This window comes from Podarcis cretensis (assembly GCF_951804945.1).
Source record: "Podarcis cretensis genome assembly, chromosome: 4".
NCBI lineage: Eukaryota > Metazoa > Chordata > Lepidosauria > Squamata > Lacertidae > Podarcis > Podarcis cretensis.
Genome location: NC_137173.1, coordinates 25,759,309 through 25,783,826, shown reverse-complemented (window position 1 = coordinate 25,783,826; position 24,518 = coordinate 25,759,309). Strand labels below are relative to the sequence as shown.

At 43.8% G+C, this 24,518-nt stretch overlaps 1 protein-coding gene across 1 annotated transcript; it reads left to right on the top strand.

The window, feature by feature from the left end:
- The first annotated feature begins 365 nt into the window (after window positions 1–365).
- Window positions 366–21,696, top strand: MTMR6 (myotubularin related protein 6). Its single transcript, XM_079973794.1, has 14 exons — window positions 366–535; window positions 7,062–7,178; window positions 8,781–8,943; window positions 9,215–9,372; window positions 10,549–10,677; window positions 11,512–11,646; window positions 12,601–12,733; window positions 13,207–13,316; window positions 14,275–14,400; window positions 15,033–15,082; window positions 16,681–16,881; window positions 17,603–17,737; window positions 17,826–17,952; window positions 19,154–21,696. Exons 1-14 carry the CDS (start codon window positions 512–514, stop codon window positions 19,406–19,408), a joined length of 1,863 nt encoding a protein of 620 aa, XP_079829920.1. The 5' UTR covers window positions 366–511; the 3' UTR covers window positions 19,409–21,696.
- The last annotated feature ends 2,822 nt before the right edge of the window (window positions 21,697–24,518 follow it).

Below are 24,518 nucleotides of genomic sequence, written 5' to 3'. Positions count from 1 at the left end.
GGTTTTTTATTAAGATAAATTATAAATTTCCCCCTATTCCTTATTAAAATTTTGGTCTTCCTGATTTCTGATTCTTCTGGTCATTTTAGCCATTTTTGCATCGTCGCATCAACTTGATCTGCCGTTCTTCTCTGCTAGGGACTTTATCTTCTTTCCAATCCTATGGCCTTTTAAACTGCGTGTATGTTTGTGTGGCATTGTTTTTGTTTGTTATTAGGGTGCGTATTTTTTGCGCGTTTGTATACTGTATTGTTAAACCGCCCTGTGGTGATGGGTGGAATGATGAGCAAGTAAACAAAGCGGCCTTTTCTGTTTGAGAATTCTCTCTTCTTTGACTGGGTCTTCCACCCGGCAGGTGCCGCTGTGGGACGGATCCGGCCCTCTTGCAGGCCGCCTTGTTCTCCCCACCTCCATCCCCAGCACTCGATTATCAGGAAGTGTCTCCAGGAGACGCCGGCTGAGCGGCCAGTCGGAGAGGGGCGGCGGCGGGCAGCTTGGGCGCGGTGGCATCATGGAGCACATTCGCACCACGAAGGTAACTGAGCGGGGCCTTGTCCGCCGCCGGAGGAACGTGGGCGGGAGCCTTGCAGACCCCGGGGGCTTCCTCTTGGGAGGCTTGAGCACCGGATCGAGCTTGCTCCCGGACCGCAGCCTTGCCGTGAAACCCTGTGCATGCCTACTCAGACGCAAGCCTGTGTGTGCCTTAGGCTGCAGTCCTAGCCGACCCATATCTACCCTAGAAGTCATTCCCATTCAGTTCAGCGGGGCTTTAAGGTCGCAGCAAAACATGCACAAGAAATAGTCTTGTGGCACCATGGTCAATCCTGCTGTCGCCCAAGCTCTTTACTTGTTTCCATCCTATCCAGCCAGAATTTGAGGAAATTGGTTCCGAGGCCATGGTGGTTTATGGCACAATGCCTTGGGTGGTTAGGCATTAAGGTTGCTGCCATACTGGCTGGAATGCAACTAAGTTTTACTCAAGAGTAGGCCCACTGAAATGAACGAGGGTGGCTAAACATTCAGTGAGTCCACTCTGAGTAAAACTTGGATTAATGTCAGTCACCCTCTGGGTTTCTTTTGGTGTTTGCTGCAGCAGGCTGTATCTGAACTTAGAATTATTATTTTTTAAAATATTTTTATTAACCAATTTCAACATAACAATATATCAATCCTCTTAATCAATTACATTATTTTTCCCCTTTCCCCCCCACCCTCCCTCTCCCCCCCCCCAGGACTTCCCTCAGCTCCCCTCCCTGATTTCTTTACATGTATTGTTTTCTGCGTATCTGAACTTAGAATTTAATGGGATCCTTAAGTTTTCATGGACTAGTGCCCCATGGTCCTATGTGTGGTGATAGTGGGCTTTAGGCTGCAGAAGTTTAGGCCACAGTTATGTGATGCTATTTAATCCTCTTGTTTAATCCAACAAACTCCACTAATCTCCATAGTACTTGCTGTCTGTTAAGGCTGCAGCCACATAGCCCTATCTTATTAATGTTTATTTGGAAGTAAGTTTTCAATTATGTGTGTGTGTGTGTGTGTGTGTGTTTTCTGTGTCAGCGGGCATGATATCTTATGAAGTTCAAGAGCATAGTTCCTGTCCCAAGGAGCTTGACAAACTTAATTTGATGGGAAACCACAGGGGCGAAAGGCAAATGGCAGCAGGAGAAACAGGCAAGCAATATGTAGTTGCCCCAATTACACATGCATCGGCTTAATTGCAGCAGGACATGGGAAGTTGGGGCTTGTGCCAAAGGTAGGTTTTGTGGGTAGATTTAAAGGACATGAGAGGAGGCTTCATGCAGGTGTTGGGGGAGATAGTTGTAAGCAAATGGAGCAGCAATGGAGAAAGGGTGCAGTCTTTTGAGAGAGCAAGAGGCCTTCAGCTGGAGCAGTGAAGGTCACAGGCAGGTATGTATCTCAATATAAGTGGGGGGGGGGGCAAAGCCATGGAGGGCTTTGGGGGTTAAGAGTGAACTTGTGCTGGATCTGGGAGTGGACAGGAAGCCAGTGGAGGGGTTTAGATAGAGGTATTGCCTGATGTAAGGCGAGAGGTGGAGCATGAGAATCTTAATCTCAGGGTTGTGAGTTTGAGGGTTGTGGGCAAAAGATTTCCGCATTGCAGGGGGTTGGACAAGATGACTCTTATGGTCCCTTCCAACTCTACAATTCTCTGATTCTAATTTTGACGTGTTTCCAGTCTTCTTCTTGTAACCTACAGGGTGATATTTTCTGACAGGGCTCTCAGCCAATGGTGGGGCCCATTTGATTTTATGAGATCATGTCATGAGATAGAAAACAAATTCCACATTATCTTTTCCATCTCTCTTGCCAGGTCTTTTGGAAGGGCCAAGCTCAGAGGTAGAGCATCTGCTTTATATGCAGAAGGTCCCAAGTTCAATCTCCAGCATCTCTAGGCATCAATGGGAAAGACTCTGAAGTACTGGCAACCCACTGCCAGTCAGTGTAGACAGTACTGAGTGAGATGGGTCAATGGTCTGGCTCAGTAGGAGACAGTTTTCTCTGTTCCTATGTCTTTTCAGTGGAAGCCATGTAAGGGTTACATGACAGTTTTAATGCAGCTCATTTCCAGTTTGAATTCAAAATATTTTCTTTTTAAAAATGACATCATCTTAGATTGCTGTGCTCTTAGGGAAGTTTTATTACTGTATAAACAAGCATTATACAGGGACGCGGGTGGCGCTGTGGTCTAAACCACTGAGCCTTGGGCTTGCTGATTGCTCGGTCCCAGCTCCTGCCAACCTAGCAGTTCGAAAGCATGCCAAAATGTGCAAGTAGATAAATATGTACTGCTCCAGCAGGAAGGTAAATGGCGTTTCCATGCGCTGCTCTGGTTTCGCCAGAAGCGGCTTAGTCATGCTGGCCACATGACCCAGAAAAACTGTCTGCGGACAAACGCCAGCTCCCTTGGCCAGTAGCCACAACCCCAGAGTTGTCTGAGACTGGACTTAACTGTCAGGGGTCCTTTACCTGTAAACAAGCATACCTGCAGGCAAATAAAAAACTTAGCTTTCTCTACACCCCCACCCCAATTGTTTAGTTCTGAAGCTAAAGTAACACAGCGTTTTTGTGAGTAGCTGGAAAACAGTGGCTCAATATGAGTTTAAATTGTGGAGAATCAAAAACAAAGATTATTGTGTTTAGACCTGAGAAGCTTAATATTGCCCTTTGACCATTTACTACTTTTCTTAAGTAAAAGCTCTATTGCATTGTAGAGGATCACTGACCTTAGCCGGAAATGTGATCTGTGTGCAGGGATCTCAGAGCCATATAGACTGTTTGCTGTTGTAGCACAACCTGCCTGAAAGCAAAACCACTTCAGAGTATCAGTCAGTATTTACTCTTGCTGTGTGTGACCTGCAGTATTTTTTACTTCTTAAAAATTAAACCTTTCACTGAAATTCAGATATCATTTGAATGAAACTTTGTATGGCAGCGAGAAAGGAGGAAGCACATGACTTATCTACAGTAGTAATCTGCAAGTATCAAAATGCTAACTGAGGCAAATTGCTGCTTTTCCAGGCCAGGTTGGGGGGAGGTTGTGGAAGAAGTCTCTGTATGCTGCAAGTGCCATTAGTCACAAAAGTAATTGGGAAATCATCAGCTGAAGAGGAAAGACCTGCACCTCAAAAGGAGTATGAAACCTATTCAGGGCATGCCCAATCACTAGGCAGACTGGGGCAGCCACCTGAGGTTACAGATGCTGGGGTCCCTGATGTTCCTCTGAGTTCCCTGGCTGTCCTTTATTGTTGGAGGACAGAGCTATGCAAGCCATGTCCTGTCCTGCATCCTGTAAGATACTCTGCTCCCCTCAGGTGCTGTGAAGAACACCATCCTATTCCTAGCACTGAAACAAGATTCAGCTGACATGCTTCTGTACATGGGTGGTGCAGGGGGGGAGCTGACTCCCCCCCAAATTAAATAAATAAAAGACTTAACTAACTGACTACTTGCATCTGCCCCCCCCAACATAAAGCCTGCCCCCCCATATAACCCTATGCCCATGTGGAGAGTACCATCTACATTCATACCTCATGTTACGTTTGCTTCAGGTTGAACGTTTTCAGGTTGCGTCCCGCGGCGACCCGGAAGTACCGGAAAGGGTTACTTCCGGGTTTCGCCGCTCGTGCATGCGCAGACACGCAAAATGGCGTCACGCGCAGAAACGGTGAATCACGGCACGTGCAGACACGGATTGCGTTCTGCTCATGTTGCGAACGGGCCTCCAGAACGGGTCCCGTTCGCAACCAGAGGTACTACTGTATTCCTTCACTTCAGGCAGCAAAATGTTTTGGGCTGGATCTGAGCCTGTTCCTTTTGGCTTAAAACGGTTGTCTTTCAGAAGGCAGAAGCACCTGTCATGCGATTTATGCTGTCTGTTCAGCTCTCTATAATGCTACAAGGTTGAATATTCTTTGGGGGAGTTACTAAGAAGGAAGAAATTATGCTACAATGCTGAAGTTTCCTTTGGAGAGTTCCAAAGAAGAAAGAATCACCCTTAAAAAGCAACAAAATGCTCACAAAGCAGCCTTGTAAATAAGCCCACAAAAGTTACTAGTCTGCAGAGTGTTTTAATAGCTTGCTTGGAGCCCAGTAGAGAAGGGAGAGCTGACCTCATTCCTATACTGGGTGCAGAAGAGAGCCGTTCCCTCCTCTGGCAATCTGTAGTACTTAGTCTCTGTACTGAGCACAGAGGAATGATAAGGCATCCATCCCTCCTCTGCCAGCTTGCTCGTTTTCCTGGTCACCTATTACTACAAAGCTGGTGCAGCTTTACCTTTACGCTCTCCTTGCTCTTCACCAGTGACCTCTACACCACATTGGTCCTCAGTTGCCACTCCTTTGGCCCACATTTTCACGGGTTGTCTTGTTTACTTTGACACGTAGTGCAAATAATTCAACAGCTCAAAGTGACTGGCTATGTGTGCAAGCTACTGTTTCATCCTAAGGGCTGCACATGTAGCAACATGATAGCAGCCATAAATTAGCTTATGGAGAAGTGGATTATACTTGATACTTTGCAAAAAAAGTTCAATCCTTAAAATTAAATAAATCCTGCCCTACAGTTACCTGTTCCGTTAGACTTCGTTTCTGAGGATGCTCATGTTTTCTTGTTTATTGGTGTACAGTTGTGCTTATCAAAATTGGACAGGGTGGCTGAGTAAGAGGGGAAAGTACAGTTCACAAACTGGCAAGTCTGCCGCTTAAGGGCTTGCTTTACTTTAGACCCTGGTCATGTGACTTTGACCTGATCCAATCTGCCTGTGTAGCTGGTCCTAATGATTTTTTAACATAAATGTGCCTGGAAGGCTGCTTTAATTGAAGTTGCTGATTTTCTGTTTCCTGCAAATTAGCACCATCATATTTCTGAAAGCTACTTATTTAAGTGATGCTTACTGATTTGTATTGCCTGCATTTTTAAAAAGCAAAGAGCTGGAGAATTAGTTATAAAATGTTTCTTGTAATCTAGCCAGGTCAAATATTGACGTTGAGATAGAATTCAGGAATTGCAGATACCTGCATTGCTGATGCAGGAAGTTCTGTTGTCGTTGCTGCTTTCTCCCTTGAGTTCTAGTTCTGCTGGATTGTATGAGACATGCACTCTCTGAATCTTGTAGCAGACTCATTGTTAGAGCTCTAGGAGCAGACTGGTGAATTAGTGCTAATGAGCCAATCCTGCCAAGAGAATATGAGGAACGCATCCTTGCCAAATCTTCCCTTTGTGGTAGCTTTTCTGGCCTGCTCTTGGGATTCAGACGAAACAGGCCTGTAGAACATTCAAAGTCAATTTCCGATCGGTTAAAAGCAGCTAAATTTCTGAGTGCACCTTCTGTAAATTGCTCTCTGCTACAGCTGAAAGCATCTTATGTTATTTTGGAAGAATACTGCACGCAAGACCCTTTGGCTCTTCTCAGCCTTTGTGTTTTGAGGAGCTTTTTCGTTTTCTAAGAAGGATAGATTTCCCCTCAGTCTCAGTTCAGAATAGGCCTTATAGGACATATGTGGCATAACCACACAGCACCATACTTTCCCTCCTCAGTAACATATAGCAAACAACACACCTGAAAAACAAGCACCCGTGTTCTTCCTTAAATATGTGGGTTACAACAGAACCCTCTATTTGTCTTAGCAGAGAGAAGCTGTGTTTGGTTCCATGTATAGGTATGGGGGTTGCCACCCAAGGCCTATAGCCTTACTTTGGTGTTGCTGTGTTATCTGCTCAGCAGTTCTTGAACCGTGCTCCAAGTTGGATGCAGGAAAAGTAGCCCCTAGCTCTCTCTAGGAGCAGTCTTTCCAATAATCTTTCTGAGATCATTGCATGATGGTACTATTTGAAATGAGAATTGTGGGAGAGAATTTGAAAAAACACAAGAGGCTTAATAGAATATGGAGCAGGGGTCAGGAAGGTTTATCTTGCCTGGGCCGGATCGGTCCTGCGCAGACGCGATTTCCGGCACCGTGGAAGAGAGTCCCCGTGTTAAGCGCAGCGCGCAACTCGGTTTGGGGGTGGCTCATGAGCCAGTCACACAACCTCCGCAGGCCGATTCCAGCCCATGGGCCTTAGGTTGGTGACCCCTGATATAGAGTATTCCATTTCTGTTCTGGAGGCTGCATTGTCACCTTTGCAAACACAGCCCTTGGAACCAGTTGGTCTTGAGTTACCACTTAGCCAGGGTTTTACTAGCCCAGCCAGAATGTTGTCCTTTTGGTCAGCAGTCAGAACAGGAAGATACAAAGCCAGAAAATGTTCTAGCTGAGCGGTTCTTCCTGTTAGCAGGCACATGTGAGCTGCTGCAGCATAGGCCACACACGTTAGGGTACCTGTCACATGTCTGGTGGCTGCATTTTGCATTATTGGTGCATTGTGAAGGCTAAAGGTTGCCCTTGCAAATGCACGCACACTTTGTTGCCAGACAGGGATCTGCCCCTTAAGAAGGAGATAATGAACTGAATGACCAGGCTGTTTTTATGTCAAGATCATATGTTTCATAGCTTTACTTCGTGGCAATGTGTTCTCTTCCCCCCTCTTGCCCTCACAGGTCGAACAGGTGAAATTATTAGATCGTTTCAGCACAAACATCAAGTCACAAACAGGAACGCTCTATCTCACGGCAACTCACCTGTTATTTATAGACTCGAGCCAGAAAGAGACATGGGTAAGGATTCCGATGGTTTTCTCCAATGGGGCACCCTTTTTATTCTATTTTGTGTCGCTTTATTCCGATTTAGAGGACTCCCCAGGCCCAGTTTCCTGTCTTGCAATAACTGGGTAATTGTTGCTGTAAGCTGTTTTAAATATGCTGAATGTGAGGTACAATTGTTTTAAATGGGTATTGAACCATATGCCTCCTTCAGGTTGAGTTCTTTGAGCTGTACTGTTCAATGTTTTGCAGGGCACTCTTCCAAGAATCAGAGGCTTTAGTTCCAGCCTCCTGAGAGAAGGCTATGGTATTCTCACTTCATTTGGGCCAGTTGCCCAGATATCATTCCTGTGCATGCGTGGAGATTAGCACTGGCAAGTGTGTAAAGTCAGTCTCCCATTCCCAGGTCCAAGGCACTTCATCAGTTCTCTTTGCCCATTCTGCCACAGTTAATAGTTTAATTTTGCAAACTTTTTTTTTTAAGTGTGCTGTATATCCTATAATAGTCTAGCTAATTAAACTCCATAATTTTATTGAGTTATGAATAATTGGCATCTCCCCCTTTGGTAGTTTCTTAATTTTAGTCTTTGAAAAGATAGATAATGCTGAGAGTTTCATTAACAGGTTTCTGGCTATGTATAGCTAGTGTTTTTCCTCAGTGTGTTGGTGTGTCTGCATTTGTAGCTTGTTGAAGGTCACCTTCAGAAGCAGGACTAATAGAATATAGGTTAGCTCGTATCCCTACACCCAAAGGGGCTTTTCACTGTGCTCTCAAACAGCAGTCCCTGCTCTTCATTCCACAAGGCAAGTTGCTTTTGAATCTGAGAGAGCCAGAGAGAATCGGAGAGCCAGTGTGATGTAGTGGTTAAGAGCGGTGGACTCGTAATCTGGTGAACCGGGTTCGTGTCTCCGCTCCTCCACCTGCAGCTGCTGGTGACCTTGGGCTAGTCACACTTCTCTGAAGTCTCTCAGCCCCACTCACCTCACAGAGTGTTTGTTGTGGGGGAGGAAGGGAAAGGAGAATGTTAGCTGCTTTGAGACTCCTTCGGGTAGTGATAAAGTGGGATATCAAATCCAAACTCTTCTTCTTCCTCTGAGGGGAGCTTGGAGTTATCTGAATACCAATTTCTGGGAACCAAAGATGTGGAGAATGCTGTTGCGCCCTGGCTCTGCTTGCTTCCCATGGCCACTGAGAGAGCAGGATGCAGGACTTAGATGGAGCTTTGGCCTGATTCTTCTTATCTTCCTAACTTTCAGATACAGTTTGCAGTGGAGTATGAGAAAATAAAAATTAAAAATAAATCATACTGGGGTTACTCCTCTATTTAGTATATCAGATTTATTTATTTTTTCTTCATACAGCTGAAAGAAGTTCCAAAGCAAGTTGAAAGAAAAGCAAAATACAAAATTTCACATTAAATGTCCAGAAAAGCAATAGAAATATGTTAAAAGGTTGTTAATCAAAAATTTGGCAGACAGGATCTTTGGAGACTGGTCACAGCATTAAATAGTGTAGCACATCCGATAACAAGCAAGCAACTGGAGATAATGTCTGTGGTTCTTCCGTGGAAACCAAGAATTATGAAAATGCCGTTGTGGGTTTTCTGTGTGCTGCAGATACTGCACCATCATATTGCTGCGGTAGAGAAACTCGCCTTGACCACGTCCGGCTGCCCCCTGGTGATCCAGTGCAAGAACTTCAGGATAGTTCACTTCATTGTTCCCAGAGAAAGGGACTGCCATGATATTTATAACTCCTTGCTTCAGCTGTCAAAACCAGGTAGAGTGACTTTCTCATTACACAGGCATTCCCTTGATCCCTTTACCTGATTCTGCTGTTCATTTGCTCTGTTGTTTTATCATGTAACTTAATTACGGTTTATTATGCAACTTAATTATGAGTGCTTGTGCAACTGCTTTTTATACTTTGTAAACTGTTTCGACACTAAGCGGTATATAAATTAAACAACGACGACAGTGTGGTGACTCTGGAATCCCTCAGCGAGGCTCAGGCTCCTTCCTCTTTTTCTCTTTCTCCTGGCTTGTTTTAGCAAGATACGACGAACTGTATGCCTTCTCATACAACCCAAAGCAAAAGGAGGAAGAGAGAGTGCAAGGCTGGCAGCTCATAGACCTTGCAGAAGAGTACAACCGGATGGACGTGCCTAACTCGGACTGGCAGTTATCAGATGCAAATCGTGATTATAAGGTAACAGATTGCAAAAATAAAATAGATTGCTAACATAAAATAAAAAATGAAATGAAAGACCAAAGTGAGAAGTGGCATTTTCCACCTCATTCACGCTGGAATAATTGTTGGTCTGTTCCTTTTCCTCATGGGAATTCAGTTTCAAAGGTTCGCTTGGAAAACCTTGTTTCTTGCAACTGTTTTGCAGCTGCTTCGATTGAATTCACACTCAACTGCATGCAGGAGGGACGGATGACTCAGCTCGTCATTAACTGAGAGAATGTATGCCGCAATATAATTAGGCCCCCTCTCTCCTTGCTGTAGAGCTCAGTTCAGTTTTGTGTGCAAGGCTACATAGAAGGCAGCAACTTCTTCACTTCTCTTCTAATTACTTTTTTCTTGCTTGGTGTGCCTCTAACTAAAGAAGAGGCAGTGTAGAATTAACACTAGGAATTGATTTCCCCCCAGGTTTTATTTTTGAAATCATGCAAGTATTTTGATGCGATGGCCACCAACCTGAATGGCTTTAACAGAGAATTTGGCAAATTTATGGAAGCTATGGCTATGTGCTACCTCCAGCATCAGAAGTGGCTGTGTAACACAAACAGGAGAGGGCTCTTTGCACCCATGTCTTGCTTGCAGTCTTCCCACAGGCATATGGTTTGCCATTGTGAGCACAGAAAGCTTAGACTAGGTAGGCCTTTGCTCTGATCCAGCAGGGGTCTTATGTTCCTGACATGTTTCAAGAACCCAGTCAGTGTTTTTCTGAAACCCCGATACTTCAGAATTCTTCTAGGTAAGGGTTAAGCAATATCCATTGTGAAGATGGAGCTCTGTAGGAAAGGCCTTTCCCATTGATTTCAGTGGATGCCACCAGTTGCACACCATATCTTGAGGAGGGGAATATTTTTCTTCCTGAGGGCCATATTCCCTTGTGAGCAGAGGTCTGGGAGTGCGTACTATTGGTTGGTGAGGGCAGAGGCAAAAGTAGATAGAGCTATGGCTGTGGCTCTTTGTACTAGAGGCTACCTTCCCACTGCACACAAGTCACTTCAAGGACATTCCAGCCTGGCAAAAGCACTTGGGCCCATGGAGCAAGGCTGGTGAGGGCGGTGGCCTAAGGAGAGTCCCAAGGGGGTTTCCTCATCCCTGCCATATCTAAATTCGCTATCCCTTATATTTCCTTTCCTCCTTCAGATCTGTGAAACATATCCCAGAGACCTCTATGTTCCCAGGAGTGCAAGCAAGCCCATCATTGTTGGAAGTTCTAAGTTCCGAAGTAAAGGAAGGTTTCCTGTGCTGTCATATTATCATAAAGATAATGAGGTATAGTCTGATTTCCATTCAGGGGAGATGGGCTAAAGGCTATTTTCCATCACAGGAAAAGACAGGAAGGGTAAGTACAGTAACCCAGATTCATAGATCTGTTGCGGCCCATCAAAAAGGGCTGTTAGTAGAATGTAGCATTGGGGTAGCCCCCACTTCACTAGGGCTGCAATTCTAGCCCCACTTACTTGGGAGCAAGTCCCATTGACTTCATTGGGACTTAACTTCTGATTAGACATGGTTACGGCTGCACCACAGATATCTGTATCTATATGCTGATTTTGTCAAGAGTTCCGGAAGTAGAACCTTTACAACTTGTCTTGTGTTGCAATTATTCACACTGGTTCGAAAATTCAGGACTTAAAGATTCAAGTTTTTGCTTCCCGTTTATGGGGATGTGGGGAAGTTGAAACTAGAACTAATAATAGCATGCATGGCACCAAGAAAACAAACTAATGTGGTCTGGGCATTGAAAAAAATGGTCTGAGTTGATTGTGCATAATGCAAAAGTGTCTTGTCTCTCTTCTAGAAACTAATTTTGTGTCTGCCACCTTATATCTCCAGCTTTATCACTAAAATCTGGGCAAACCGTCTCTGCCTATAACAGAGGAAACCATGAACTCTGAAACATTTTGGCTTTCAAGTTTCCTTCTGGAGGATTTGCATCTTCAGAGTCCCATGCATCATGCTTCTGGCTTTCATCTTCCCTTCTTGCAGCTACCAGAGAACTAAGAACTGTGCTTAAAATTCAGACCACTGTTCCTGTCCTCTAAAGTGCTCATATAGACCTTTCGTTATCTTATCTTTATATTTGTCTCTCCATCTTCTCACTAGGCTGCCATTTGCAGATGTAGTCAGCCTCTCTCGGGATTCAGTGCCAGGTGTCTGGAGGATGAGCACATGTTGCAAGCGATCAGCAAAGCCAATCCTAATAATTGCTATATGTATGTTGTGGACACCAGGCCTAAAGTAGGTATCATTCCCTCTAGTTGGTTTCTCATGTGATATAATGCTGTAGTTCGGAGATGGGAACTACTGCTCCTTACTGCACCTTATCGTTAGGTTGCTTTTTCTGTTAGGACCCAGTTTGATGAACAACCCTGAGAGTGGCAATGGGATGAATTGGAGTTAGAAAGGCCCTAAGGGTTGCCTAGTCCAATTCCCTAATGATGCAGGAAGTTGATTACTGCAGCATCCCTGTTAGCTAGTCACTCGGCCTCTAACAAAGAAGAACCCAATGCCTTCCAAGGCAGTCTGTTCCATTGTTGAGCAGCTCTTTCCATCAGGAGGCGGTTCTTAATGTTTAGGTTGCGTCCTTTGTCTTCATGAGTTCTTCTGGGTTCCACCCTCTGGAGCAACAGAGAATAAATTTGGGCTACCATCTGTGTGTGAGACGGCCCTTCAATGTTTGCAGATAAGTGTCTTCTCCAAGCTAAAGCATACTCGGCTCCTTCCTTATAGGACTTGATTACTGGAACCCTCATCATCATCATTGGACTGGCTGTTTGTACTCATGGACTAATTCCCCCCCCCCCCCCGATTTTGGAGGAGTTGCTTACCTGACTCAGGCCCCTGGCCAGGGTCCAATGAACAATGCAACTGATTGAATACCTCCAGAGGGCTTTGTACTGGTGCTTCTCAAAATAGCAGCCTTCCATGCCGCATAGCATATTGTGATTATGCTACTGGGAGCTGCTATTCAGGCTTCAGGACAAATTGTGGGGGGTTACCAAGTGAGTAGGATGCTTTCTGATACTTCATATCCAACGTGATTAATGGTTTGGCTTAGAAAGGAGGAGGTCATGAAGGGAGGAAAAAACCCTGTTCTATAGATCTGGAAACCTGAGCAATCATAACGTTCCTAATATTTATCCGATGGGAGTTCCCACACGTTTTAACTGCTTTACCTTCCTTTTCTTCAAGCTGAATGCACTGGCCAACAGAGCAGCAGGTAAAGGCTATGAGAATGAAGACAACTATTCTAATATTAGATTCCAGTTTGTGGGTATTGAAAACATCCATGTAATGAGATCCAGCCTGCAGAAACTTTTGGAAGGTATGTATAAATTTGCTTCTAATTGGTAGAAAGCACTTGATAATTACAAAATAGACTTTTGTAGAGCCTTCGCCACCCCCACATAGCCATACCAAACAGCTTATTGCTTGAAGTAATAAATACAGTATCCCATACATTGGTTTCTATCTTTCTTTTTTTGTAAACCGTTTTGCGTTTTTTCTACTCTAAAGCAGAATATAAATCTTATGGAAAAAATACCTGGAATGCACATCAATTTCAGGTCCCTCTCTTTTTGTTTCATGTGACATTTTCAAGCTTTCAACAACACGCATAGTTCAGCATCCTCTCTTGCACAGCCCCCATGGAATGTAGATGAAACTCTGGGAAGAAAAGGTTGTTCATATCAAGCCTAGGAATTGATTTGTTCAAAAGTGAAAGTAAGCTTCAGTTGCTTCCCTACAGAGGAAAGTGCTGCTGTTTGAATTTAACGACTGAGTATCCTTCTATTTCAGTCTGTGGGACAAGGGGCCTGTCGGTCAATGATTTTCTGTCTGGTTTGGAGAGCTGCGGATGGCTGCGACACATCAAAGCCGTGTTGGATGCTGCTATCTTCTTAGCCAAAGTAATTTGCTTTCTTCAACTTGTGGCCAGTGGTTCATGCAAGCTTAGTTACATTCCAGGATAAATGCTCAGGGGCACTACCCCAACAACACCCAGTTTCCTTTCTAACTTAGTGAAGGAGGGTGGAATGCTCCCAGATCCAGTTGGCTGGGTGTATTCAAGAAGGTGCTGCAATTGGCTACTCAGTTCATGGAGTCCCTCCACCCGCATGTGGTGCGGGTTCTTAGCTCAAGAGTAGAGCAGAAGCTTTGCATGTGGAAGATCCCAGTTTTTGTTTTTTAAAAGAAAGATCAGATAGCAAATTATGTAAAAGGCCTCTGCTTGAGCCTGAATTCCAACTCCCATCAGCCCCAGCTGGCACAGCCAGTGATCAGGAATTATAGGAGCTGTAGTTCTGGAACTTCTGGAGGACTACAGGTTCCCCATCGCTTTTCCAGATAGTTACTCCCGGCTTAGGGCAGCTTTTTTGTGTCCTTAGGGTAACTTGGTCTGTATTGTCAACTTCAGACGTTCCAATTGCCTTTTGGCATTTGGAAGGAAAAGAGTGTGGACTGAGTAACGTACGCCTCCCACGCCTTAGGCTGTCGGGTATCGATGCACATACCACAACCATCTGTTTCCCTGTTAGGGCTGTTCCAAGCGAGGAGGTATCTCGCTGTATCATGGTGCCTGAGTGCAGCAGCAGGCTGTATATTTGAATCAAATTATTGCTGCTGTTTGTTGTGATTTGCTAGCCGCTTTACTCATTGGAATGTTTAGGGAAGCTTTTAATGTTTGGTGCATTACTGTATTTTAATATTTTGTTGGAAGCTGCCCAAAGTGGCTGGGGAACAAATAATAATAAATTATTATTATTATTATTATTATTATTATTATTATTATTATTATTCAAAGCTGTGTTTGTTTTCCTTGTGATATAAGTGCATACGCATCAGTCAATCTTCTTGTCTTTTTCACAGGCCATAGCTTTGGAGAGTGCAAGTGTGCTAGTGCATTGCTCCGACGGCTGGGACCGAACGTCTCAAGTGTGTTCTCTGGGATCTCTGTTGTTGGATCCCTTTTATAGAACAATGAAAGGCTTTATGGTGCGTACTTGAGGCACACCAAGTTGTTTTCAGTTGGCACATGCTACAACCGAGTTACTTTGGTGCAATCGCTCTTGTTTTACTTCCTATATACCATTTTTAAATGGCACAGAATATGCTAAGTATGTCATAATAAACATTGGGGGGGGAATCTTTATCCTATAAAGGTACATCATTAACATTCAACACTGGTGTTAATATCTGCAATGTTGGGGTATCCCACCAAATAACTTAGCAGCTGCATGCTATGCTAGCTGCAGCTTCTAACCCATGCACAAGGGTAGCCCCTCATAACAACACATTATAGTAGTCTTAATTTTGAGGTTGCCGATGCATGGGCACTGTGGCAAGGCTATCTGAAGGGCACGAGGTTGGGGGAGAAGCCTGTTTTGTTTACAGGACTTAATTTTAAGTAGTAAACACACCAGTTGAATCAGTTTGATTTTTTAAAATTACTCTGACATGAGACTTAAATCTAATGTATATATTTGAGTGTAGGATTATTTTGGGTACTGCTCTGATATTTTGGGTTTAATTCATCAAAACCAAGAACTTTGACCTGGGTAATATAATCCAAACTTAGACCTGCAGCATGAAAACAGATGAAAAGCTGGTGCCTTGTTTTCTTCTAGGTTTTGATAGAAAAAGACTGGATTGCGTTCGGGCACAAATTTTCAGACAGGTAGGGTATTTTGCCAAAATGATGCTGTACGTTTGAATTAATTATGTAACTCATTGTGTTACTATTCATATGCTTACATTGATCTCATAATCTTATAAGGGACCTGTATACTTTTAGTCCAGAAGATGCATTTGCTTTGTTTTTGGAAACCCTCCTGAGCTGGGACAGTCCTCAGATGACTTTTTCTGGATATCAGCCCCAGTCCAGCCAGGCCCTGGTCTTGGATTCCCTACTTCCCAACCCAAGACCCTGAGGAAAGCTCTGTTCCTTTTTGCCTTGCAGAGACGGCTCCTGGCTTTTAGCATCTACCCTGAGCTTTGAGTTGTCACCAGTTAACTTAGACTTGGTAGCCCCTCCAGGATGAGCTATGAGTCATGCTCCTATACTTACTGTCTTTCTGTCCCTCTGAAAAAAAAATGTGTCATTTTCTTATGCACGTACATATGCTTGTACATGCATGTCAGACATTTTAAACTGGTCCAGGGTAAGCCATTGGCATCTAGAAACCTGACCTAAGCTTGAAATACCAGTTGAGAGCTCATCTTCGTGTGTGTGTGTGTGTGTGTGCCCCATTTTATTTGTGGTTTTTATGTGACTTGGCATGTGCCGTTCAGAGCAACATGGCAGTAACTTGGGTAGGGCGGGGTCCAAAAAACTGCATCCCTAGTTCCACGTCCCAAAGCAGGCTTTAAGCTAGTGTATTTCAAATAGCCGCCTGTTCCACCTCCACCATCACTCAGCTGCACAACAAACTGGCTTGGAAACAAGGTGGGACTTCCACAGAGCAATGGAGATGTGCTCCTAAAAGTCAGAAAACCCCCTTTAGATCACATTTGGTAATTTTCTTTTCTTCGTGTCCACTAATAGTTATCATAGGTTGAACCCAACTTCTTGGAGTAGACCCCTTGATATTAGCAGACCTAAAATGAGCCAAGACCATTCAGATCGGTGGGTCTACTTTGAGTAGAACTTAGTAGGATTCAACCCCATATATTTATTATACTAATAAACTGCTTTTAGTTCCTTTTTTTAAAAAAACCCCATAAGCAATACACAGAAGAATAAAAAGCGTATGATGGCTAATAAAACAATACAAAATATAATTCCACGGCTTCCACAGAGACCAGTAAATATATGACAAGCTTCTCTACTCTGCAAATACTTGGGTGCGCAGAAAGGTTTTTAGCATATCCTGAAAACATAGATAAGACCCAACTGAACCTATGAAAGGAGGAGGAGGTTATGTCGGTGCATTGAATTTTTGTGACTACCCAGGGTTAGTTTTGCCCACCATTTCCCCCACGTATTTATCCTGAAGTGCTTTTGCAGCAGCTGGTCTTATTTTAATGAAAATGAAATGTAGAAGTTGTTGCATGCTGCTTACTGGATCTGCTCTGCTGATGATCTTCATACAATATGAAGGGGGGAGGAGTTCCATTCTGTCTGTCTGTCTGCCCCATTAGGTTTTATTGCTGTTGTAAATATTCTAGATGGTTGTGATTACTATTTTACGTTGCCCTTCGTTCTCTGTTGTGACCCGCAGTCGAACAATAAAAACTAACTGGCTGGCCTCTTTTAATGTGGAATGTATTTTATAGATGCGGTCAGCTGGATGGAGACCCAAAGGAAATCTCTCCCGTGTTCGCCCAGTTTTTAGAAAGCGTCTGGCACCTGACGGAGCAGTTTCCGCAAGCCTTTGAGTTCAATGAGGCTTTTCTCCTTCAGATCCACGAACACGTCCATTCCTGCCAGTTCGGAAACTTCATTGGGAACTGCCAGAAAGAACGAGAAGAGCTCAGGTAAAGTTTCATATTAGCTCTCTTAACCGCTAGGGCTTAGAATCACCTTTCTGGTATGTGATGGTGGGGAAACCAGCATTGCAAAAACATTAGATCTTTTGCACTCCTTAAAACATGAATCCTTGAAAAATCTTCTTTAGAATATAATCGCTTTCAAGAGAGAGAGAAAGGTTTATGGGAGAATCGTTCTCCCTTTGGTTTAGAAATACACCCCGCCCCAGCATGCCATTTCACTACTTTAAATTCCACACACCCTAGACTGCAGTTTCCCATCGTCAGATAAAATGATATATATCTGTAGTGATAATCCATTGTCCAACTCTGATTAAAACTTGGTTAATCACCACCCTATATCACCTTCTACCCCCACCCCCGCTTTAAAGTAAAGAAACAGCATGGGGGGAGGGGGGAGGGAAAGACTCGCCCCAAAATACTGCAGGCACAATCCAGTTCTGTTTCCATTCCCTCCCCACCTCACCCCCAGTGATTGCTTTCTGGCCATAGATCAACCTTTCCTAACCTGGTTTCCTCCAGTTGTTGGACTACAGCTCCCATCATCCCTAGAGCTGATGGAAGTTGCAGTCCAAAACATCTTGAGGCTGCTAGGTTGGGGAAGGTTGTCATAATATCTCCACTGTGTGGGTAGCTTTGCCATTGAAATATGACATTAGTGTTGTTCAGGCCCTGACTGTGATTCACTCAAGTTCTTCTTCCCTTCAAGATTGAAAGAGAAGACGTATTCACTGTGGCCTTTCCTTCTGGATGAATGCAAGAAGTACCTAAACCCCATCTATAATGAGAATTTTTCTCAGTCGCTCACAATTCTGGAGCCTGACACAGTATCATTTAATTTTAAGTAAGTTTCAATGATGTTTAAAGAATAATAATAATGTTCCAGCTGCCAGAATGGTGTATTAAAATACTATTGCGATTGGCACGTGCAGGTTCTGGAGGAACATGTATCATCAGTTTGATCACACCATGCATCCCCGGCAATCCGTAGCCAGCCAGGTCATGAGCATGAGCGAGCAAAATAAACTGCTGGAGAAAGACATTAAGGAACTGGAAGCTGTGAGTATTTCCAAGAACTGTTTTGTCTTCAGAGGTCTGACACAGGCCTGCTTTGCTCCTAAAAGGTCAGAACCGCATCCCATCGGATGCTTTTTCAAATGATGGTTTCTTTGTATTGCTTTTGTGAAGATTATTTTTGCAACTGGCAAGAGAAAGATGGCACTCCACCTGCTGGGCCATTCAATAATACGCACACAGAGATGGACTGGAACATGTCAGAGAGCAGTTTGCACCAGAGGGAGACTTAGAAGATGCCCTTGAATGTCAGCTTTTCAGCCGCATACCATAAATACCAGTCCTTTGTATAGTGTAACTTGCTATCCAAGTTGTGAGTCTTGTTTGTTTGTAGGTCTCTTGGGTTGACCTTGTTAATAGGTTCCCCATCCCAATTCCTGCCTTAGTGCATGTACTACAGCTGTTCAGGAACAGCAGAGGGTACAGAAAGTATGAAGGACCTGATACAGTGGTGCCCCGCAAGACGAATGCCTCGCAAGATGGAAAACTCGCTAGACGAAAGAGTTTTCCATTTTGGAGGTGCTTCGCAAAACGAATTTCCTATGGGCTTGCTTCGCAAGATGAAAATGTATTGCGAGTTCCTGCGGGTTTTTTCCCTCCCCCCCCTTTTTCTAAGCCGCTAAGCCGCTAAAAGCCGCTCAACCACTAATAGCGCTAATCCACTAAGCCATCAATGGGCTTGCTTTGCAAGACGAAAAAACCGCTAGACGAAGAGAATCGCGGAACGGATTCTTTTCGTCTTGCGAGGCACCGCTGTACTATAAGGAAGCAAGCAGTGCCACTGATAGTGGGGAGTGGCAAAGCTGCAGTGTGTGTGTGTGTGTGTGTGTGAGAGAGAGAGAGAGAGAGAGGGAGGGAGAGAGAGAGATAGTTCAGAAGTTGAGTGCATTGGCCGTGTTTCCCAGAAGGCCCCCGGTTCAGTCCATGGGATCCCCAGTTAAAAGGAACTCTGGTCGCTAGCTGGGAAAGACCTCTAGATGAGTCTGGAGCTCCACTGCCATCAGAGAAGATGGTACTGAACTGAAGGAAGGAATGGTCGGACTCTGTGTAAGGCAGTTTCATATGTTGATAGGGAAGGTGAGGAGTTTGGTAGGTTGGGGGCTGGATGTGAACAACAGCTTCTCAGGCTCCAAATGGTCGCAAAAGGAAAAAGGAGCCTACTCTGAAATACTCCTTTTAATCCCAGAAATTAGGTCACCGTGTAAACAAGGAGCTGGATGCGGCCTTCACCAAGGAACCTTTGCGGCCTGTGTCACCAGTTCTTAAGACATCCCAGTGCTTTAAGAAAGAGCAGCCTCTTCTACATGGGAATGACTGTATTCGAACAATAGAGGGCTCCAACGCAGCAGACAATCGGTACAGCGAGTATATGGAAGAGCTCTGCAAGACAGAGCCTGGTGTTGTCAGTCTGGAGTATGGAGTGGCAAAAATGACGTGTTAAATGCCACACGGAGTATCGCCGTCTCTTTCTGAAAATACTGACGGCGCATTGTGAGACTGGTCTCTTGGGGCGTGACCAAAAACCGGATTTGTGTAAAGGAGAGCCTCATTGATGTAGACTAGCATGGCACACGAGTTGCTAAGGAGAAATGCTGTTCTTGTGAGAAGTAACTGAATTTAACAGTACCGAAAGGAATGTGGAGAATTTAGTAAAAACTTCTTTTGGCTTAAAGAAATGAGGAATGGAAGTTGTTGTACGTGTCTAGAGGATAACAAACTTTAGTTTGCACTAGATAACTTGGAATGTTATTTAATATATCAGTTGCCAAATGGTTTAATGGGCTTTGAAGATCTACTTCTAGGACACAACAGAATACTTACCGGGGCCGCTGAAAGTATATGTATATAGATAGAATGTACTGTGTATGTGTACTCCTATTTAATCTGTTGTCTGTTGCTAATTTTGATGTCTCATGTTGCCATTGAAAGTACTGTATATCACATGCAAAAGATGGAAACTTATCACCCCAAGTTCATAGCATGATGTTTGGAGACACATGAGAGAGGCACTCAGCAGGGTCTAAGTTTGCATTGGTAACTCTGGAATTCCAGATCTCCCCTGCCTCTTGAAATGTCCTTTTACAAAAATCAGGAAAACTGGTTAAAACTGATTAAAACTGCACCCCTAAGGGCTGTGAATCTTCTGCAGAAATCTAGCTACAAGCCTTATAGTCACGTTCCAAAATCCATGTAAGGACAATGCATTTATTATGCCATCAAAAGTGTCACAATATAGCATGCAGGCCTTTGAGTTGCAAGAGCACTTTCAGGTTCTGGAGAAGTACTGGAGAACTTGAAAGCTTTACGTAACATTTTGGAACATTCTGATTGGCCAAATAAAAGGCACTGGCCCAATATGGATTTAAAACTTCCCTTTTATGTGCCAACACAACAGTCTTTACATTTATGTAATTGTGTGTATTCCTACAAAGAGCCAAAACATTTGTGTGGGATGGATGTGTGTTCATCTCAATGAAAGCAAATGTGGTTCTAATTTTTTGTGTGAGGTTTCAGAGTTTTTGAAAGAATTAGATATTGTAAGCTAATCAAACAAAAGAAATGCTGTAGAAGCAGTATCTGTTTTTCTGAGTTTGATCAAATTAATGGTTGTGTGCAGGGTTTTTGTTCAGTTTGCAAATCTTTCTTAAAATAAATTTAGGGATTTTTTTTAAAGCACCTTTTAATCAGTAGAAAAACTACGTAAATGAAATCTTCAGATAAATCTCCTTGGATAGCTAAGGAGGCAGCCGCTCTTTGTTGTGAATTGAGAAGAAACAATAAACTTTAGTTTTGCAGGCCAGCTGGCTGCGCGTTTTCTAAATCCACTTGCTTTAAAAATCTGATAATGCTCATATCCTCAGGATACAGGATGCCACCTGGGATTGAAGTGATCTCTAGTTAACTAACAAGAAGGGTTGGGTTAGGAGGATTATACTGTGTCCCTCTCGCATATAGGCAAATCAAATGTATCCCCAGATATCATTGTTTCGGCTTCATCAGAAAAGAGAATGGATTTGCTTTCAGCTTGTGATCCTGCTTCTGTTCACATTTTTCACGTTAGTTTTTATTGTCTTAATGAAGGAAATGAAATGAGCTTTGAGAGCCAAGATTATAAACATGCATGCCTTGGGGTATTATTCTCCCTAGGTGGTACGGTAGGCTAATTTGTACCTGAGGGATCAAATGCTTATTTGGCTCAGAGTGAAAATTAGTTTAGATTTGCTCTAATCCCTGAAGGCTTTTGATCAAAACTGCCAATACGCAGCATGGAACTTGACACAGTTGGCTGTGTTTCCCTCTTCCCTAGTTGGGATCCAGGCTGTAACAACAAGGGCAATGCAGGTCATAACTTAATGGAGTTGGCAAAATTGTATACGGGAGGAGAAGCATTAACCTTTCTAAGTGGTTGCTGGTTTTGTATTGTAATATGTTTAAAGAGGGAACAATGTGAAGGGTATTTTTCAACGTCGTCTTGGTGGTAGATGTTCTTGTCCACGGCTGGTTGGTGGGGTGGGATCCTACATTCAGTGTAGTAAATGCAGTAAAACTGTACATTCTCATGTCTTCTGCCACTTTAGTGGATGTTGCATTGATACTGACTTTCTGAAAGTACGAGGACAGAAATATGTGCCTTCTGGTTGTTTTCCCCTCTCCCATTTTATGCTGTGGACAAATAATCTCCCTGTGTTACCATAAACACTGAAAATACAATACTAAATGTTGCCGTAACACACGTCTCTTGTCGTCTGTTTGTATAAGAAATAAGCTGCAGAAAGCTGCACATTGGGCTTATTGTGGAGCTATGGAATTAACAAGGTTGCCCATGTTAATCTGTTGCTGCAAAAGCAGTGATGTTTTGTGGCACATGAAATACAAACCCAGTCACTTTTGTGGGTGATGGCTTACCTTGTCATGACTATTAATGATTAAAAAACTTAAAAGATGCAGCGTCAAGTGAAGTGTTCAGTGTCCTCTCATTGGTCCCCACTCTTTCAACCAAAGTTCTCATATAACTTGAACAGTTGTTAATTGATGAGTGTTCCTGCTGAGTATTCTAGTCTGCCAGCCATGGCTTCTTGCAGAATACCATTCCATCCCATCAACACTTTTGTTTTTCTTTCCCATCTGACATTCAACATTCTGTTGCTACTAAATATGTTCAGTCCTCATTAGGCTACTTTGGGGTTGGGTTTCTGCTTTAGGTTTTGCTTTTTTACAAATTGGACTTCTGTAGACCTCAGGGCTCTCATGTGCATGCTGGTACCTTCACTCTTTCTTAATATCCCTTATATATTTATTCAAGTAGTTTTCCCTGTGGTCACAGAGCTCTAGGAAGTGGAGCTCTTACATGATCAGTGTGGAATCCTTCTGGCCAAATTCTTTCCCCTTTATGTTCTCCACCTACATTAGGTGAATGGTGTACTTCAAACCTGACCTGGATGCCACACAAGTGTAAACTACAAAAGAAATTGGATCTGGACAGATTTCATCATATTGATGAAACTGACTCTTGGCTCAGAAGCTCTGGAGTTTTTTCAATTTTCTTTCTTTCTTTTTTAAATAATCCTGCAAACATAATACCTTCTTCCAGGAAACTGTGTCTGTTTCTTTACATGTTTTTTTTTTTTAAATTAAAAAAATGATGCTTCCTCTGGTGCAAAGAGGTACCATTTTGATAAAAGCTGTATGGGTGAGAGTTAATTGTGTAGTGGGATCCTTTTTGTTTAATTGGAGCTTTAAATTTCCAGCCGTTCAGTTTTGTAGGACAGCTGCCAAATGGGCAGGCGAGCAAATGCGGGAGGGCTCTGCTGAGCTTGTGCATTTTCTATACGTATCCAATTACGAGTGACCTCAATCTCGAAACGCAGCAACCTAAAAGCATCTCGTCACAAAGGCTAGCAGAAGCATCCCCACCATTCCCTCGTCTCGCCCACCTTTGCGGTTTTCAAATCAAAACAATCGCCTTGCTGTGTGCTTCAAAGAGCAGGCTGCAATTGGAAAAAAGATAGGGAGCCTCTTTGGCCCCACCATGGAAGAAAGTCCTTATGTAGTCCCTTCTGCCGTGGCTATTTCTTTCTTCCCAAAGACTTCTTTTATCAGACTCCCACAGTAATACAGCACATCTGGAAAACTCTGAGATAACACAGTATTCTGATACTGGCGTCCATTGTGTGCTTAACAAAGGCTCCTACAGCTGCTAAATCCAGAGAAGGAACAGAGCCAAGCTGGCAAGACTTGGCTACTGCCCCTTTTCACAAACACTGCCATGGAATTTCTTTTCGATTATTACTGTTGCCATTTTTCTTCACCACAGATGCTTACGGATAGAGTTGTGATGTTCTGTTAGTCACACCACTTGAAATGGTAAAGGAACCCCTGACCATTAGTCCAGTCATGGCCGACTCTGGGGTTGCGGCACTCATCTCGCTTTATTGGCCGAGGGAGCCGGCGTACAGCTTCCGGGTCATGATTAAACTGCTTCTGGCGAACCACAGCAGCGCACGGAAACGCCGTTTACTTTCCCGCCGGAGCAGTACCTATTTATCTACTTGCACTTTGATGTGCTTTCGAATTGCTAGGTTGGCAGGAGCAGGGACCGAGCAACGGGAGCTCACCCCGTTGCGGGGATTCAAACCGCCGACCTTCTAGGCTCTGTGGTTTCCGCTGCTCCACATGGTAGGACCCAAACTGATGGATTCAAATGACAAGAAAGGAGATTCTGACAAAACATTAGGAAGAACTTCCTGACCGCAAGAGCTGTCTGACAGTGGAAAGAACTACCTTGGAAGGTGGTAGACTCTCCTTCGTTGGAGGCTTATAAACAAAGGATGGATGGCCATCTGCCAGGGATTCTTTAGTTGTTATTCCTGTATTGCAGGAGGGTGAGCTACATGATCCTTGGGATCCCTTCCAATACTAGGATTGCTCTTAAAAGAAATATGGCACTTGGAATAAGCTTGGATAGTGGTGAATAAGTCACAGAAATGACAAAAAGCTGCTTTATCAGACTGTTCAGGCCAGTGTTGTGTGCAACAGACCTGTTCTCCAGATGTGTTGGTCTACAGCTCCTTCGGGTCCCAGGCAACGTGCTTGATGGGAGTTGTAGTCCAATGCAGCTCTCCAAGATGTTTGGCAGGGACTGAACCTGGACCCTCCTGCATTCAAACCATGTGCTCTGCCATTGAGTAGGATCCCTTCCTTGCATATCCCAATTTTTCATGCGCATGTCCTGTTGGAATAAATAGGCGAGGTGAAGGCTGTGCAGTAGATGATGAATCTGGGCACATTTTAATGGCAGCGAGTCTGGAGAGTGCTGTTGTACTCCGGTCCTGCTTTTGGGCTTCCGATAGGCATCTGATTGGCCACTATGAGAACAGGATGCTGGACTAGGTGGCCTTTAGATGTCCAGCAAAAGATTCTTATGAAGAATATGTATCCAAGATGCACTGTCCCTATGCACTAACCTCACACTCTGCGGCAGCCAGGGAAGGAGTGGGAAGCTATTGTCCACTCTGTGTACCCAGCCCCATCATTGGCTGTGTTTACACTAG

Bases quoted from the DNA above. Each gene is read 5' to 3' on its own strand.
- MTMR6 (XM_079973794.1), top strand. From the start codon at position 512: ATGGAGCACATTCGCACCACGAAG. The intron at 14,401-15,032 runs GTGCGTACTTGA...GTTTTCTTCTAG, and splicing joins GAACAATGAAAGGCTTTATG to GTTTTGATAGAAAAAGACTG. The intron at 16,882-17,602 runs GTAAAGTTTCAT...CTTCCCTTCAAG, and splicing joins AAAGAACGAGAAGAGCTCAG to ATTGAAAGAGAAGACGTATT.